The sequence below is a fragment of the Bemisia tabaci genome, chromosome 1, assembly GCF_918797505.1.
Source record: "Bemisia tabaci chromosome 1, PGI_BMITA_v3".
Taxonomy (NCBI): domain Eukaryota; kingdom Metazoa; phylum Arthropoda; class Insecta; order Hemiptera; family Aleyrodidae; genus Bemisia; species Bemisia tabaci.
Window position 1 is genome coordinate 7,801,841 of NC_092793.1, and position 19,125 is coordinate 7,820,965.

Here is a 19,125-nt window from a genome sequence, read left to right on the forward strand (position 1 = left end):
AAGAAAAGATGATAGAAAGTCTGCAACGTTGCAAACGGAGATACGTGGATATGCACTTTGGTCATCGATTTGATAAAAGGGTAAAAAGCAGGTGAACAAAGGGCAATTGAATCAATAAACAAAAAGAAATATAGGGGCCGTCCATAAATCCAATATTAGCCATAGGTGTACCTAGGTCATTTTGCAAAAGTTGCCGAAGTTAGGTTAGGTTAGATTGCCAGAGTTCATTTTTGTGTGAATGTTGATACCAAGAATAACTCCCTGGAAATGTTTTCGCATTTGTGATAAAAAAAAACAAGTCCACTTCCTCTCCCTGGAAGTTAGCTAAGTTCGGCGTATTCCGGACGATCTAACGTAACAGCATTGCAACTTGAAAAATGTCCACTCGCAAATTATATTTTCACCGGAAAACATACAGGATTGCAAAATCTCTACGACACTTCCTAGGATTGCAAGCTCGCGGTGTGCATTGTCCGGAAATTGTGTACACCAGGGTAGGTTCAAGCAACACCAAAAAAATACGACTTGAGCGCGCACCGTGGTATACACGCAATGCATGAAGTATCCTGCAGACTTGCAAGGCGCTATACCACCCGTCGCGCGCACCGTGCTCTACGCGCAATGCATGAAGTATCCTGAGGTCTTGTAAGGCGCTACTATGCGTGTCGGGCCCCGTGCCGGCCGGCCGCATTGTGTTGGATGTGATTATTCAATCTTGCGGCGTTAGCGGTTTTCAACTTATGATTTTGAATTTGTAAAGTTTGTTGGAATTATTGTCATTTCAATTATAAAACATTAAATAAAACCAAATAATTTTCTTCTCTTCGTTTAGATATTTGTGTAGATAATTTTTTTAAAAAAAAAGCATGTAAGTGAAGCGATCTTTACGTGTAGGCTCCCTCGTTGCTCAGCAAAGAAATGGCGTGATCATTTGGACTACATTTTGCTATTCGGAATGGAGAATTTGCACACAAAAATTGTATTGTTTCGTCTGAGAGTGCTTAATGAGTTGAGTTTGCAGTATTTTTCAAAAAAATTTTCTGACACGGGAAATTGGAGAAAAAGGGATTTAAAAGTGAGAAAATGGGCCGCCTTATGACGTCATTTGGCGGCATTTTCCACTTAAACAAATGTATTTTAGCACAATAGGTTATTTTGTCATATTTCCTCCAATAATTGTCCAATTTAGAAACCAAGGATATTCTCGTACTCAGTTTTCCTAGTAGTATCATTTTAAAGATGAGAATCACAAAATTTAAGACATCTGCAAATTTTCCATTAAATTTTTGGCTCATCCCTAAGAACACTTGTGTGCATAAGTAAACTAACGTTGCATACGTTGTTTCCAATCAAAGCTAGAATCCTGATTGCAAAATGAAGTTCATTTGATCAATGAACCCTTTCAAAGCGTAGAAAGTAATCATTTTTTGAGGGAAAAAAAATAAAACCGGTGTCTTGTTCAATTTTTATTAACTCACACAAGAATGATAATAACTCAAAATATTTCAAAACTCAAAAATAAATCTACACAAATTTACAGTCATTAACTTGGCATCAATTTGGTAACATTACAGTAGATATTTACTAAATATACAAGAATTGATTGGATAGGACTTCACTTAAAATTCAATATCCATAGTCAACGATACCTATACGGTACAAATGAATAATGTACTTGCTGTAAGTACAAAACTGTTTAAGAATCGTATCATGTTACTTCATACTGGTTTTAGGAAGAAGAAAATGAAGCCTCAAACCATTTACATCGATAGATTTTATTGGCTGTCAGTGCAAAAAAAAAGAAGAAAAAAAAGTGTAGTGTATAATAAACTAAATGGTCTGTTTCCTAATTTCAATTCTCTGGGTGGACATACCCTCACGTAAAAAAGCAACTATTAGCAAAATAATCTTGTAATGTTATGATTTATTTTGAGCAATGGATACTATTGATTGCCAACCAGACAGGTTGTTATGATTCTACTTTTCAAAGAAGGATGTGGATATGCACAGGCATATAATTTAAAAAAAAAAATCTTGGCTACATATAAACTAAAATGAAGGAGCTTCCTCCACTTTCTGAAACCCTTCTACATCTCAATAATTAAACGTTCAAATAAGCTCTCAATCATCCACAGCAAATCCTGGTTTAACATTTGAAAATAGAATTTACATTTTGGCCACACTTGCATGACACAATTTTCATTTATTGCTGTACCTAATTTATAATGACTCCACAAAATTAATGAATCAAGAGAAATATGAATTCATATTTTGATATATTTTTATGATATTTTATTTCTACTGAGAGGAATAAGAGACGTTTATTGATTTAAACAGGAAATTGAAAGGGGAGGAAGCTTTATGAGCCCTCAAGAATTTGAAGATTGAGAAAGTTTAGTCAAAATGACCGTTTCAAATGCATAAAACTGTGACTTGACTTTAGGGTTATCACTTATCAGAGATCAAAAAGAACTCAGCTCTTGTTTGCTAGACCAGTTTTTTACAAACATGTTTGATGAAAATAAGAGCAAAAGATGATTCCCTCACTAGGATTCATTTTGGGTATTTCGATAAACAACTGTCAGTGAAGGGAAAGGCATACAGTGGAAAACTGAGTTTTAAAAGAAACGTATTCGAGCAGTTTCAAACACATTAGCTCATCAGCTTAGAAACTTTTGATCATTTTTGAAATATTTAAGAGCATCGTTTCAAGTATTGACTTTGAGCATAACGAAACAAAATAGAAAGTATCTAACTAGTAAACCAAATGAGAATAGGCAAACATAGAAGTAGGAGCTTTGCATCATTTAACCAGAAAACGCTTGTTTCACAAACTGTACGATGTTTATTTGTAAGGAAAGTTATGCGTAAAATTCCTTGAAATTTTCAGAGACAGAAGATTAAACTGCAAATAAAATGCTCCAAAAGTTATCACTACAAAAATTCACAAATTTTTCTGGAAAATTCTTCATCATAAGAACCTTTGACCATGCACCAACTACATGTCATCGTTCGTATGAGGTAAGGATGTATCTCTATTTCTACTTGAGCTGTGGAGAGCATGGACTTGCATGGACAACAGGGCTCACATGGACATTGACGTATGCTCTTACATCATCAGAGCAACGATATTATCCAATAGGTAACTTCATAAGAGCTCAGAATTAGAGGTTACACCCTTTAATTAAGAAAAAGCCTCACTTCCTGATGAGAAATTAGGCATGATTGCTGGATTATTGCTACACTTTCATTCTTTGTAAAAGCTTAAATTTTTGATCAGAAGATTGCTACTCGTCTTAAATTTAAAGATGGAGTAGCAACAAAAGAGAGGAAATGGTATGCAAAGAAGGATGGTCAAATTAACAATCAACTTGTTAACAACTGACTTTGACAGCAACATTATACACATGGTCATAAATAATAATAAAATATAATGGTTAGAGGTTTCATGACTATCCGTTGGTAAAGCCTATGAAATTCGGGAAACATAAAATTATGCCTCAGGAATTACAATCACAGTCACAGATACTTCAAATTAATTTTTGAGTTTTGAATAAATCAAATAACTTCAAATAATTTTAAAGTTGGAATCACAAAATTGCATAAATTCTTCTTGAATTGAGGACACAGTACAAATAAGGGCATATTAATGAAAACTGCGTTTTGAGTGAAACGCTTTTTAAAGTTTTGTTCACGATATACAACACAGACTCCGCTATGTAGATATCCTGTTATTTGTGACCAAATCCTTCTACAGCAAGATGCTGGATAGATGTGATAATTTTCGTTTTGCACTATATTTAATTTAAAAGATTAGATTATAGGCCCTTTTTTCACAATTCAATCATTTTGGTTGATATGAAGTAAAAATCATTACAATCACGCTTGATCAACGCAAAATGAAAGAATATTGATACCGGTTAAAAAATGTTCTCCCCAAGGGAAATTAGCACCTTCCCTCTCCCTCTTAAGTTACAGTGAATCACATGTTGTAAAACAAAATGTTCCCCCAAGGTGGAATTCGCACCTTCCCTCTCCTACTTAACTTACAGTGAATCAGTGTAATGATTGAAATTAGGTTGATTTCTATATAAAAAATTGTATCATAGTATTGACGGTTTGAGAAATGTAGCAAATTGATGAAAAAGTTGTGAAACTGTGTACTGGCAGTACTAAAAAATGAAACTCCTGGCGAACCTAGTACAACAATACCAAGTTGATGGATTGATGCAAGAGCAGCCTTTAAAAGTATGTGTTGTTCATCCATCTATCGAACCAGAAGCCTGACTTAACTTGGAAAAAAAAGTTTTTCAAATTCCAGCCATAACCTATCAAAATTATATTGATATCACAATATAGTCCGAAGTGCGGATAATTAGAAGAACCAATGAAAGCGATTTGTGCAGTGTCCTCAACTGTTAGGATTGATCATCTAAGAAATTCAATAAAAATGATAAAAATTGAAGATAAACGAATAAAAATTAAAACAACTGAAAATACCTGATTGAGGAAAAAGAAGATAACTATTGTAGTATCTTCAGTTAATACATTTTCTTAGCAAGAAGAAAGATGTGAAATAAATTACTTCCATCAGACGAGGAGCACATTCAAATCCATGCAGAAGTGGCTTCTTTTGTGTTATTCTTGGACTATACACCTATGGACAAAAAGAAGGCTAAAATTAGTACAGTATAGTCTCGATTAGTCATATTGCCAATCAGTCAGATTTTTTGTCCAGCCCCAACAATATTCTCACATGAATGAAGTTCATGTAGAGTAGGGGAGGAAAGAAAGGGAAAGGGAGAGAATAAAAACAAGTTACTAAAAGGATAGAAATTCAAACTTGTTGCTTTATCACATAAGGAATCAAACTCACTGCCTTTCAAACACTCATCTGACAAGGCAGTCGTTATGCTAATAGCTGAGGCTGTCTATTTGCAAGAGAACAACCATTGAGGTGTATTTAAGCACATGATTCAAGATAGTTCAATTGGGAATCTCTGACTCTTGCAGAAACTCCGGTAATGTTAAAATGTTGAAAAAAGGCTACCTTGGAAATATCAGAGTCAGAAAAGTTTACTGATGGCTGTTTGTTTCATGAAATTGAGTAGATAACAGGTCCTTAAGATTTTTACGGTCTCTCTCACTCGTTTTCGATACAGATAGGCACAATAAAAATAACAAGGAACAGATCAATCTCAAGATAGGAGAGTCGATTCTCAGTAAAAAGACATGAAAAATGTTTCTGTAAAATCCTCAGGATGTGAGAGGCGTATATGCTAGGCATTTAAAATTTTGCATTGTTATTTTTGAAAGTTTTACACATCAAAAAAATCTCATGAGTGGGGAATAGGTTTACCTCTTGACAAAAAATTTCAGTTTTTGTATTTAAAATGCGTTTTTCTGAAGAAAATGGTTTCTTCGTGTATTCTACACAGGTTTGAATTTTAAACCTTGTACTTTAATAGAGTTTACCTAAATTCGTTGTAGCAGATTGACTGGTGTCAGTTGAAGAAAGCACAGGACGATGATCTTGTGCAATTTTTTCTTTATCTAATATTTGGGCCACTTGAGATTTTAAGCTGCTTAGCTGCTTCATAGAACCGACAAACTGAGGGGAAAAAAAGGAGACATTTAATCACTGAGAATACAACCACAATGTGCTTCAAACATTAAATATAGGCAAAAAACTGAGATCAGGAGAAAATCAAATTATAGACTCACACCTAAACATTTATACAAGATAGCTTCAGAAAGTTACTTCTTGGTTTTCTTTTCATTTTTCATGATAGAATTGAGCTCAGCAATTAAAAATGAGCTTCTAGACAAGGTATAGATTAAATCACTCCACAACATAAGTAAACTTCACGAAAGAAATGAATCACACAAAAGGAAGTCTGGAGTTCAACTCCTGAACTAGATATAATTGTTTACAATTAACAGTAGTTAAATGGAAAAAATACAATTTGTATAAACTACGAGGGTCATCCAAAAAGTAAGTTTCCCTACCTTGTATCTTCCGAACGAAAAGAGATAAATTAAATCGGTAAAAAGACACATATTAGGCATACTCTAAGCTTTAAAATAAGTCCAAGTTTTTGAAAATCGGTAAAGGGGTTCGCAAGAAAAGTTAATTTTACTGAGACAACCTCCTGTCACCGCGTGCCCACCTCCCGGATCAGGATGCGCGGAGAGTCGATTATTTCAGACTCGGGTATTCACCTCTAAACATCATATCAAAAAGGAATTTAAAAGTTTTCATCAAGTAGGTCTTACCTTCCTTTTTAACGTAGGCTCCACATATTTTTTGACATTTCTAGTATCGTTACAGCAGCTTCTTGATGCCTTCCGCGTAGAAGCTCTCGCCTTGGCTCCGAAACCAATCATTGACTGCGATCTGTACCTCTGAATCGGTTGGCAATCGCTTTTCATCGTGGAAGTTTTTCCGCTCGGGAACAGATGGAAGTCACATGAAGCTAAGTTAAGAGAGTATGGAGGATTGGGGGAAAATTTTCCGATGGAAAGCAACTGATTTGAAAGTGCAGATCGCTGTCAAGGACATGGTTTCGGAGCCAAGGCGAGAGCTTCTACGCGGAAGGCATCAAGAAGCTGCTGTAACGATACCAGAAATGTCAAAAAATATGTGGAGCCTACGTCAAAAAGGAAGGTAAGACCTACTCGATGAAAACTTTTAAAATCCTTTTTGATGTGATGTTTAGAGGCGAATACCCGAGTCTGAAATAATCGACTCTCCGCGCATCCTGATCCGGGAGGTGGGCACGCGGCGACAGGAGGTTGTCTCAGTAAAATTAACTTTTCTTGCGAACCCCTTTACCGATTTTCAAAAACTTGGACTTATTTTAAAGCTTAGAGTATGCCTAATATGTGTCTTTTTACCGATTTAATTGATCTCTTTTCGTTCGGAGGATACAAGGTAGGGAAACTTACTTTTTGGATGACCCTCGTAACTTCCATTTGAACTGTGTTAAAAATACTTGTTAATATCTCATTCAGGAGTTGATTCACAAACTTTCCAATTTGTGCATGCATCATTATCTGCAAAGACTTTGAAGAGGAAACGTGTGCCTTTTTTCCTAACTGTGACCTTGTCTGGTGGCCTACTGATACATTTACTCTTCAAGGCACTAAGATTTTGAAAAGCCATTAACCGTAAAAACAGCGGATGTTGACGTCCACTTCTCTTACACATAGCTTGTATTCATATTCACAATGCACCATAACACTGAGTTGTCTTAATATCCATTAATGTCCTCTTTCTCCAAAAACTTTGCATCTTTTCGTGAACTTCATAGTAAACCATTCAACCAAAACCAAAAACAACAAAGATTTTCAGCTAAGAGGACCTCGTTACTGTGTTTGAAATGAGTTACCATTATACCTACCTCAGTTTGCATTTTTTGGACGGAAGTAGACAAATTATTGAGCACTTGAGATGAACAGACACCTTGAAGCGTAGTGACTTGTGCACTGACATTCTGACTGACAGTCTGTAAGTTTTCAATTGCGCTCTGAAAAGAATCGTACACTTATTTTAAAAACCAAAGGAATTCTACCATTCATCATATCGGTACTTTAATGTTGAATGTGTCATTTATGCTATGTTTTCAAAATCATAATTTTGAATGTGACACTAATACTATAATTGACAGTTGATCCATTATAGTCAAAAACATGTTCACGTGATACAAAATCTAGACTTAATTACTCATTTCCTCAAACTTTTAAGATTCCAGTGATGGTTCCATTTTATGGAGGAGGACATGTGGTTTTTAGTCTGGTTTTCTGAAAACCCTATGACTAGTCCATTGAAGAGAACAGATATGCAGTTGGCAAGGGCTTTTCTGTCTAACCATTCATTAGATAGGTCATGCCTTCAAATAGGATCCGTCCTAAGAATGTCAAGGGTATTGAAGGCTCTTAGAAAAATAAAATACTTTGACTCGTAGTAAAACTCACTAAGATGCCTGAGATTCTTCTTTCCTCACATATTTGTTCAACTGAGTCATCTTTCTTGCTCATGACTTTTACAAGGTCCATTTTGAAGTATTTTTTCTGATTTTCCCAAAACAAAAATTGATGTGTAGGTTTAGTAGATTTGCAAAGCTATGTAAAGTCGTACAATCAAAATGAAAACAATTAAAATTGAAAAATCAAGGTAATTTTGAAATTCAAGCTCAACTCAGCACCTCATAAAATTATTCAATTGACCTGGGACTTGGAAAGGTTTCTTTCAGGTCCAACCAAACTAATCAAATGGATTTGGGAGCAAAGAATGTCCGACATGGGTCTAAGTCCGCCACTCCAATGGGTAAGCAAAACCTGCCCTCAATTTTCCAGGGGTAACTTACATGGTCTTTGATTTGATCGTTGACAGCCCATTGCAGTTTTTCAGAAAGTGTTTCATTCACAGCCTTAATGTCATCCTCCACTTTTTTTATTCGATTAAGTACTTTTTCTTTTTCTTCATTTTGGTGTTTTTCAGTTTCTGAAGTCAAAATATTAGGAGCACTTCTGATAGTTGTTAAGTTTTGCTGAAACAAATTATTTAAAACAAAAGGTAAAAAAGGTATCTTAATTGAGTTCATCCATTTTTTTAACTTTTTTATGTAATCTCTCAGTTAATCGCTTTGATTGATCAGCATTATGTTAAAGTCAGGATTTTTTAAATTAATTTCTCAAAGCGAATCATAGTATTAGACAAAGAATGTTGGAAAACAACTATCCATCTCCCTCTTTCTCAAGAACTATAAAAGACATCAATTTGGTTTGTAAGTTTGTCCAGTTTTATGTCACTGCATGTAGCTCTAGATCAACTCATTAGTTTTAAGATAAGACCAAGATGAGCTCATTTGGTTGAGAACTGAGTAATTTGCTGAGATTTTACAAAGGTATGTTGAAATTAACCCTTCCCGGCTTTTGGTCCAATTTTGAGCTACTGTCTGTGTGCCATGCATTAGACACAAACGGCACATAAACTAGGCATCAATGATGACATGCACACCAAAAATCTTTAAGCCATTATCTTACAACTCTGATGATGTAGTGTCAACACTCATTATTGAGGAAATTGAAACTGAATGAACCCTTTCTGTTTGACCATGATAGCACATCCGATAAAAATAAAAATAAATTATTTGTTCTTACCTTAAGTGCGGTGATATTAGATTCTATAATATGTTGAGCTTTCTCTAGATTTTGAGTTGTTTGTTTTAGTTGGTCCGTGGTGGTAACATAATCATTTACTTTACTTCCTAATGATGCGACATCTTCCAATATTTTAGGCACATTGACTAACTCGGGAGAAGACCTTAACCTTTGTTCCACATCAAATAGGCCATTTCCTATGGTCGTCATCTTGAATTAGAGAGAGAGAGCGATAACACATTAACATGTTATGTTTGGCAATTTTTCAAAAGAATTTATATAACTTAATGGCTAAATTAATAATGATAAAACAAACAGTTTCAAAAGCAAAAAGTTTCAAAAGCAAAAATGATTGATACGGTGAGAAAATACCTCAATCTTTTATCTATACCCACCCACTATATTTGGCAAATTGAGATTTTCCTACAAAGCAGGCTTTTCCGAGGAAAATTCAATTTTCCGAGAAACTAACCTAAAAATCAAGGACAAATTAATTCGGAATGATTTTTCCCTTGTTTTTTTCCATGGTTAATAATTCTAGACACCATGTGTAAGGTTGAATGGGAGTGTTCAGCTCAGGAAGGTGTACATCGGAATATTTTGCTGGATTCCTGCTGAGAGATCTGTACTATTTTCATTCTTTTTGAGCTCGTCAGCAGATCAAGATCAGTTATAGAGCCCAGCTTACAAGTATGTAGTATACAGCAAATCCTAGGCAATTTTAAAATGTTATTACAGGTACGTAGTGAGGCATGGCATTGAAGTACAATCCTCGCACCATCTGCCACTCCTATTAAACAATACAAGGAAAGGGCCTGAAAAATGTATTATCCTCCCCCTCCCCCTGAAAATTTGCAACTACCCTATCTGGAAGTGGGGAAACTACAGTGAAATACATCAGGAAGAAAATCTCAAGAAAATCTTTGAGAAGTCGGAGAAAACACAGATTTCTCAGTAGGGAATGAGCAGTCAAATTTGGGTCTCTATACGGTAAAGAGAAGACTCTCGGTTTTTGGAGCCGGATCCCCGGTTATTCCCAGATTTTCCCTAAAATGTTTCATCTTGATGCATTCCGGATTTTCAGGGTCCTAGACACCATAGCTTGCTCTGAAACTCATTACGCGACTCAAATTCTAATTTTTGTTATTCCAGACTTGAATACCCTTTAGGAATCTGTAGATCCAGCATCCAGCATCCAGCACTATTTTACCATCCTGTTTCTCTACGTAGATAAGTGCTTTTATTCAGCCAGAAATGGTGATTTCTTATTAAGATATGAAGACAAATTTGATACTTCAAGAAAAAGAAGGCAAATGGTACCTGTTTGCTGAAATTAGCCAGTTGTGCAGAGAGAATATTAAATCTATTGCGGAGATCAGTTTGGTTTTGCTGCAACTCTCTTGACAGGGAGTGACATTTTTGGAGAGCATCCGGAATCCCTTGATTGCCAGCGACAACTGAAACAAAAATTTGACTTGTGAAGTGGTTTAAAATTCCTTCTTCCCTTAATCTAAGAAGAATTTCCCCTCAATTCTCCAGGATATATCAATCATATTGCAATATCTGCCGCGAGACTTCTGGGGGATCTTGTACGCATATCCAGGACAGAGAGAGAGGGGGAGGATTAGAGCATATGGATATACAGGGTGTTTGGAAGTTAACGCACTTAACTTTCAGGATCGATTTTTCGGCTCAAAATATGACTTTTTTTCCTACACCTATATGCCTGAAAACGCTCCGTAAGTGAGCTATGCGCTATGCTGCCTTGCAGTAAAAATTGCCTACCCAGCAAGGAGTTTCGAAAATCTGAGACTTTTTCAAAGCTCTGTTGTATCGAAATGACGCGTTTCTGGAAAATTTTGTACATGCCTGCTCTGCTTGATTTTTCGCACCTTTTCACGTGCCGTAGTCCGTTTTTCCAAAAATCATCTACCAAAAAATGTACAGCAATTTTAGAATTCGGGAACGCTCGTGACGTCATTTTCCGAAAACGCACGTCCTCAAAACGCGAAAAATGAACAGCACGCTAAAAATACCCCCCTACGCAAAGTTTCAGCTACTTACAACAACAAAACGAGGAGTTAAATCAATTTAAAAGAAGAAAAATGGCAACTTTAGAGGCGCAAAGTTCACTTATGAAGCGTTTTCGGGCATACATGTTTCGGAAAAAGTCATATTTTGAGGCGAAAAATCGATCCTGAAAGTTAAGTGCGATTATCTCGGGACACCCTGTATACCTTTCAATTTGAACAGGATCCTGTAATAACAAGTGATGACGGAGTGAGGGGAAATCGGGGAAATTGGATGCAACATTCATTTTCAGACCCAGATTAATGCGTAAGATTCATTGAACTTGAGAGAATGGATGAATAATGCAAAGGATATGTAAGTGAAACTATTTTAAATAATACTCGGCGTTTTAGAGACGCATCTATTCGGACAAGACGGATGATCAGGAATCCTAAACCCAGGAGCGGAACTGACGCAAAACGCCGTGATTCTTGAAGGTGATGGGAGAGAAGAGACATAACACCCGCACCTCTTCATCGCTGCCCTGCTAAGGAAGAACGCCGTATGAACATTCGAGAGTTGCCATATAGCCCTTAATAAATACAGGGTGTCTAGTTTTTTTTCATTTTGGGAAATCCTGATGAATCCTGATTTTTGACTGCTAAATCCTGATTTCATCATTTTTCCGAATCCTGATCAAATCCTGATTTTTTGCGGAGAAAAATTAACGGACGGATAACGGATAATTAACGGAATATAAGCGGACGGCCGACTTTCCTCAAATCCTAAAATTACGACCAATTTTTCGTCAAACCCTGATTAAATCGGGATTAAATCCTGACTGAACTCAAAACCTGATAGAATCGAGAAAATCAGGAAAATCCTGACGCTCGACACCCTGCAAAACATGTATTTTTGACAACATCCATGGATATTTCTCCTTGAAATTTTCAGATATTTTGGATTGAATTGCGCATGAAATTGTCAGAAATTTTTGGAAAATAATTTTCCCAGTAAATTCAGTTTTTATCAGAAGAAACTTGGCAACGCCCGAAGGCTCATACGGTGTTCTTCCTTGGCACGGCAGATCGGTCCTCGATAGCTCCAAGCAGTAAAACGCCTTACGAGCCTCCAGGTGTTGCCAAATTCCCTTCGATAAGACGAGGATTTCCTGGTTAATCAATGGAGATTTTTCTACCAATTCATCAGATAATTTGGTTCGCAATTTCACGTTAAGTTCCTAAAAATTATAGGCATTATATTGGAGGAAATTTGGCAACTCATTAATGCTTATACTGCGTTTTTCCTCAGCACGGCAGGGCAGAGTTCCGCTCCATTCGTAGAGGGCGCTGCGGAAAGGACAGGTACTTAACACCCGGGGGACCATATATCTGAGTGATTCAAAAACATGAGGGACAATTTCTCAAACGATGATAAAGAATCTCGATTCGCAGCTTGCTTTGACCTTCAAGCTATGAGTGAGTAACTGGGTTGTTTTTCTTTTTTTTTCTTCAGCTCTTGTTTTTACCGATACACGGAGAAAAAACACAAAAAGGTATACGATTTGTTTTAAAAAATTTAGAGGTTTTGGACCCTTTCTTAGGGTGGATCCTCCCTCAGCACTTCATAGCACGATTCGATCAGTGACGAGGCGTGAATGATCGATTATCGATATTTCCCCGTTTGAAATTGTGGTAGAGAATCGATTATTAAGGGGTTTGTTGCGAACACCCTGTTTATCAATCCTTTTTCTTAGGTTTAAATGGTAAAGGTTTAATGGTTTAAATGGTTAAATCGCAAAGCATGCCCACTAGAGTACCTTTATAGACAGAGTATGGTCATTCGTATCTTTTTACTACAGGAAAACTGTTCCGCTTTTTGATTGGTCAACGAGTTTTTAGGCTTCATGATGCTCTTGGAGCCGTAAATAAACAAACAAGATGGCGGCTCACCGTAACATCGATGAGAAGCTAAATTTGACAAAAATTTCAATTATGCGGCAGTAACAATTTAAACGAGCATATCTACGAATAGCACACGAAAAACACATGAAAACATTGTTAAATTGCCTTTCACCTTTATCACAGGAGGATGTAAGATGTGCATAACCTCAATCTTGCTTGCTGATAACGGCCATCTTGTTTGTTTATTTACGGCCCTAAGAGCATCGTGTCAGCCTATTCGCTCGCGACCAATGAAAAACCGGAACAGAAATGGCCATACTCTGTCTATAAAGGTACTCCAATGCCCACTAGATTCGATAGTCGATCCAACGATTACTAATTGCTGGATTGAAAGCGCTCCTTTGGCGGGGCGGCGCGCAGTGGATCGAGTCAATTAGAGAGGTCAAGCATTAAATTTTTGACCATAACTGCAAAATTTGATGTTAATTTCGTCAAATTTTAAAGTTTAAGGGATGCTTCGAGAAAAAATTTCACGAGGAAACCAATGGAACCACTTTCAGAACCACAGAGTTTCGGATAAACGGAGTTAAATATCCACATTTTATCACAAAACCTGGCAACTTCGGGAAGCGGGTTCCCTCTTAAAATCCGCGCACGCAGCGCCACATCCCGTATTGGTGCGAGAAATCTCAGGATGGAGAGGGTGGATATGCAGGACACAAGACATTGAATTTTCGTGAGGCCTCCTCGACGAGGTTGCCAGGCTATGGAATAAAATATGGATTTTTCACATGGGTTTAAATGCTGCCGCGATAGCGAAGGGTAGAGTCCCTTTATACTGAGAGTCAAGACAATTTGAATCCATTTCTGATTGGTTCCCGTATTTGAGGCCTCCACAGTGTCACAAACGGGAATAAAGATTACATTTTCACCAATTGCAAAGATTATAATCTGGAATGGACCAGGGAATTACGGGTTCGGCAAGGAACAAACAGAATGAGAGGAGGAACGGAGAAAGGCATTTGAGAATGGGCCGATCAAAGATGACGAAAAACGTTCAATTTCTGTAATCTTTATTCCCGTTTGTGACATCCATGAGCCGAATTGTCTTGACTCTCAGTATAAAGGGACTCTAGCGAAGGGAGCCGTAAGTGCAAAGATGAAGTCTTGCGAAAACGGGCTCGGTGGCATTAGAGCGAAAAATTTTATTGAAAGAAACGTTCGCTCTTCGTCAAATTGTCAAAAATCATCCGAAAGACTCTCTGAAATCGTTTAGATGATTAAAAATTGACGGGTTATATTTTCAACTGTATAAAAAGGGTATTTTTCATTTTCACGTTAGGCTATAGTATGAGGCAAGACAGCTTTGAGTGCTATCTTCTACATGCTTTCGTCTTTGCGTTTTGGACACACAAAAAACATATTTTAAAGAAATTGGCAGGGAAGGGCATCTTTTTACTTGGAAGAACTGCTTTCCTTGGGCGGAATAGTGCTCCTTACGGCTGTTCGTCTGAAACAACGACAATTTTTGCGCACTTTCACGGTTTTCTCATATGCCCCGTTTTAAAACATAGAAGATATTTGCTGTTTTAGCAGCATCAGCGATTTCATGTTTAAATCAGACGAATTTTGAAGGCAACTCGACTCTTTCAAAGCTTTGAAAGTCTCTCGCTCTTTTTGAAACTCTTTACAGGGTGTCTAGTTTTTTTTTTCATTGTGGGAAATCCTGATTTTTAGCTGCTAAATCCTGATTTCATGATTTTTCCCAAAAAAAATCAAAATTCCTGCCTAAGCGTATGCGAAAGCAGAAAAAAAATCCGATCGGACAGCCGACTTTTCTCAAATCCTGATTTTACGACCGATTTTTCCTCAAATCCTGATGAAATCGGGATTAAATTCTGATTGACCTCAAATCCAGAGAGAATCACGAAAATCGGGAAAATCCTGATGCTAGACACCTTGTCTTATCGCTATATCTTACACTGGAAAAAAACCACATTGGATCTAGAGTCCAGACTCTTGAAAACATTGACAAGAAAAAATACTCTTGATTCAATCGGATTTTTGCTTGAATCAAAACGAAATCCGCTTAAATTAAGAGGCTTGGTTCTTGATTTAAGCTGGATTCTGATTGAGTCAAGAGTACTTCTTCTTGTCGATGTTTTTAAGAGTCTGGACTCCAGATCCAATGTGTTTTTTTTCCAGTGTGGCAGAATAGGGGACAAGAGCTGATAGTTCTGGGCTACCTGGCAACGATGCTCGTTGAAACCCTTCGTTATGACCAATATAAATTAGGCAAATTTTGAAATAGGAACGGAGACACTTCTCCGTGGTTGCCGAATGTGAGAGAATGACTACCTCTACGCCCGTGAGAAGGATGCGGGATGAGTAATATAATTTTACAAGAAAAGGCAGGGGCTTGAGTTGGAACCCGTTAAAAACGCGAGACGACTCAATGCGACGCGACTTCGCGGCCGGAAACTCCTCGACGGAAACTACGAGTGCCTCCAGTATTCTTCAATACTGCCGCGCTAAGGAAAAACGCCGGATGAGTCTTCAGATGTTGCCAAACCTCCCCAAATCAAATGTTATTTTCGAAGAAATACGACCAGATTTTTCTTCGCGATTTTCACATATTTCAGATTCAATTGCCAAAAAAAAATCGTCTGAGACAATTCAAGAAAAATATTCACAATTTTCCCGGTAAACACTGGAAAAAAAACACATTGGATCTAGAGTCCAGACTCTTAAAAACATCGACAAGAAAAAATACTCTTGATTCGATCGGATTTTTGCTTAAATCAAGAACCAAGCCTCTTAATTTGAGCGGGTTTCCTTCTGATTTAAACTTAAATCTGATTGAATCAAGAGTATTATTTCTTGTCAATGTTTTCAAGAGTCTGGACTCTCGATCCAATGTGGTTTTTTTTTCCAGTGAATTTGTTTGCTATTGGAGGAAATTTGGCAGCGCCTAAAGGTTTATACGGCGTTTTTGCTGTGTACGGGCAGAATAGCTCTTGCACCGAGTCACACATCGCGGCTGTTGAAACGGAGGAAAGAAGCTGGGTTCCGTTTATGAAGGTGGGTTGGGAGTTTTGTCTTGAATTACAAATTATAAATTGGCATGTGGCGCTTGTTTAGGCCACGAGTCACTGAACTTGGAGCGAAAGGGAGACCCGCCGAGTTTCGGCTCCGATGACTCGCTGGCTCCGCGGAAAAATAAATCCGGTTCCCTGTTCCGCCGCGAGAGCCGACAGAGCCGTAACTCTCAAATTTTCGAATTAGAGTTTCCTTTAAAATGTGTCTGATCTAGAGATGAAATCACTGATGATGCTAAAACAGCAAATCCCTTCTTTGCGTGAAAACGAGAAGCCGCGTGGAAAGGCGTCTTAGGAAAATATTTGTTTCGAGCAAAACTCAATAGAGCATTTGCAGGAGTCTGAAATTTTGAGAATTTCATCTTCAAAATGGCACTGCTAGGAAAATTGAGTACGAGGATATCCTCGGTTTCTAAATTAGACAATTATTGGAGAAAATATGACAAAATAACCTGATCTGCTAAGATACGTGTGTTCAAATGGGAAATGCCGTCAGATGACGTCATAAGGCGGTACATTTTCTCACTTTTGAATCAATTTTTCTCCCATTTCCCATGTCAGAAAAAAAATTATGAAAAATACTGCGAACTCAGCTCATTCAGCACTCTCAGATGAAACAATAAAATTTTTGTGTGCAAATTCTCCATTGAAAATTTGAAAGAGTGCTTTTGCACTTTTTGGCCTCTACTTCTACATCAGCGTACTTCTACAGCGTCAGGTCATTTTTACGTAAAAACAAGACGTTGTATTTCCAAAGATGCACTGATGCTGCGTAATTAATTTCCAACACAATGACCAATTCTACATTTTACGGGCAAACTTTTCAATTTACTTCAATTAATTGACAATTGACAACTTGACGTGAGTATGCTCATCGCATATTAAAAGTGGCGTCCAGGCAGGTGGTGTGACAGGCTTCATTTCCGGTTATTTTAGTCGAACAGAGATGCTTTCATAGTACTTTAAAGACTAAAACTTTTAAAACTTCTACAATGATTTCAATGATGATACTCATAGAAACAGCAGAATATTCATTTTGAAATAAAAAATTTCATGAGTTAAACTCCGAAGACTCAAATTGAATTCTGGGATTATTGTGCGGGTTGCAACGGTTGCATGCGTACAGTCCCTGAAAAATCGTTGAAATTTCATGGAAAATGTTACTTTTAAGCAAGATTTTAGCCTCTTTGTGTCTCTCTCAAGGGCCAAACGGGGGTTGTGATCTTGCAAAGAGTCAATTTGGCTCTTTGTAAATTGTAAACGGCTCCTGAACGTTGGGCTATCCGGCCAAGGTGGCTTCTCAAATTCTGGGGAGAAATTCCTTAAATTTTCAGTGTTCTACCTTCCCCAGGCGCCTTGCGCTAAATACTCTTAAAAATTGAGCTTTGGCAACTAAAAACTCGAGAGGCTGGGCCATCGTGGCGCCTGACAAAGTTGACGCACCTCGTCGATTTTTTCAAACTCGTAATCGCGAAGCAGCAGTGACGCATAATGCCAATGCTGAAAGTTAATTTGGTTCCTACAAAATTGTAAACTGCTCTTAAAAATTGGGCGAGAAATCCTCATAAATTCAATGGGAAGGCGCAGAAAACTACCGAGAGAACCGATTGTAAAAACTGATCGACAAAGCAAAAGACAAAGAAGACACAGTGAAAATAGAGCGATCCCATTGGTGGAAGCGGTGGGTCGTAATGGACAATATGGGTAATAGACTCACTAACAGCAACCCGCTATTCCCCGACTCAAAAATTTTCTATTTCCCTGACTTTCCCTGACCTTCAAACAAAATTTCCACTTTTTTTTTAAATACACTGACTTTTGCTAAACTTCAGGCAGAATTTTCTCGTTTGAAGACCAACTCATGGGAAACGGCACTCAGAAGCTGATTGAAAGATGACACGCCTTAAAAATGACCAGAGAGAGTAAACAGTTGGAAGATCAGTGATATGTTTTAGTGATTAATAGATGTGTCAGAAATTCCCTGACTGTTCCCACGAATTCTCATACTTTCCCGAACTTCCATAGGTCGTCGCAAATTCCCTGACTTGCCCTGATTTTCCCGCGATTTTTCGGACCGCCGGAAACCCTGCAATTTGTCTATAGCATTGTCTATACACTGAAAAAAAAATTCAGCCATGGAAGCCGTACTTGCGTGCTATATAGACATACCGTCCGCGTTCCGGGCTCTTCGGCAGAAAGTTCCGGGCGTAGCACCCGGAGCAATCGAAGCTACGGCTCCAGCACCTCGGAACTCATGACCTCTGAGCCCGGAACAGACGCTATGTCTACATAGCCTTAACTTTTTTTCCAGTGTAGCTTTGTCTATAGATTTCAATAATGATCTGGTTGAATTTACGAAGAGACAAAAAAACCATCTCTCCATCTCTTCAAGGACGCTCTCTACCCACCGTTTGGCTGGTCGCCCTCTCCGTCGCCTACCTGGGGGGACCCACTCCAACACCTTCTTCGGCAACCTGGCATCAGCCATCCTCTGCACATGCCCATATCATACCAATTGCTCGGTCATGATATGGTGCACAATAAATTGTCCCCTCAACGCTCATTATCTCTCGGACACGTCAATGCCTGCTTCCGGAGGACCTCTACAATGACAGATTCCTGTGGCGGGTAGGCGTCGCAGAGCGCCCTGGCGCGCCGTAAAAGCGGCTTATCCATACATACCAAAAAATTAGAGTTCCTTTATACTGAGAGTTAAGAACCCCCCCCCCCCCCCTCATGGAGTCACAAACGGGAATAAAGATTACACAAATTGCAAGTTTTTCGTAATCTTTGATCGGCTCATTCTCAATTCCTTTCTCCGTTTCTTCTCTCATTCCGTTTGTTCCTTGTCGAACCCGTAATTCCTCGATCGATTCCAGATTATAATCTTCGCAATCTTGCAATATAATCTTTGCAAATCGTGAAAATGTAATCTTAATTCCCGTTTG

At 37.9% G+C, this 19,125-nt stretch overlaps 1 protein-coding gene across 2 annotated transcripts in view; it reads right to left on the reverse strand.

Annotated features, from left to right (window-relative positions):
* Window positions 1-1,453: 1,453 nt before the first annotated feature.
* Window positions 1,454-19,125, reverse strand: part of LOC109039725 (uncharacterized) — a 29,674-nt gene continuing 12,002 nt past the window's right edge. For both annotated transcript variants that reach the window (XM_019055353.2, XM_019055345.2), the window contains 6 exons: window positions 10,486-10,622; window positions 9,166-9,375; window positions 8,370-8,552; window positions 7,404-7,529; window positions 5,476-5,611; window positions 1,454-4,657 (listed from right to left, as the gene is read on the reverse strand). In XM_019055353.2, coding sequence (XP_018910898.1) covers window positions 4,650-4,657; window positions 5,476-5,611; window positions 7,404-7,529; window positions 8,370-8,552; window positions 9,166-9,375; window positions 10,486-10,622 — 800 coding nt within the window. In that variant the 3' untranslated portion in view covers window positions 1,454-4,649. The remainder of the gene's footprint in view (window positions 4,658-5,475; window positions 5,612-7,403; window positions 7,530-8,369; window positions 8,553-9,165; window positions 9,376-10,485; window positions 10,623-19,125) is intronic.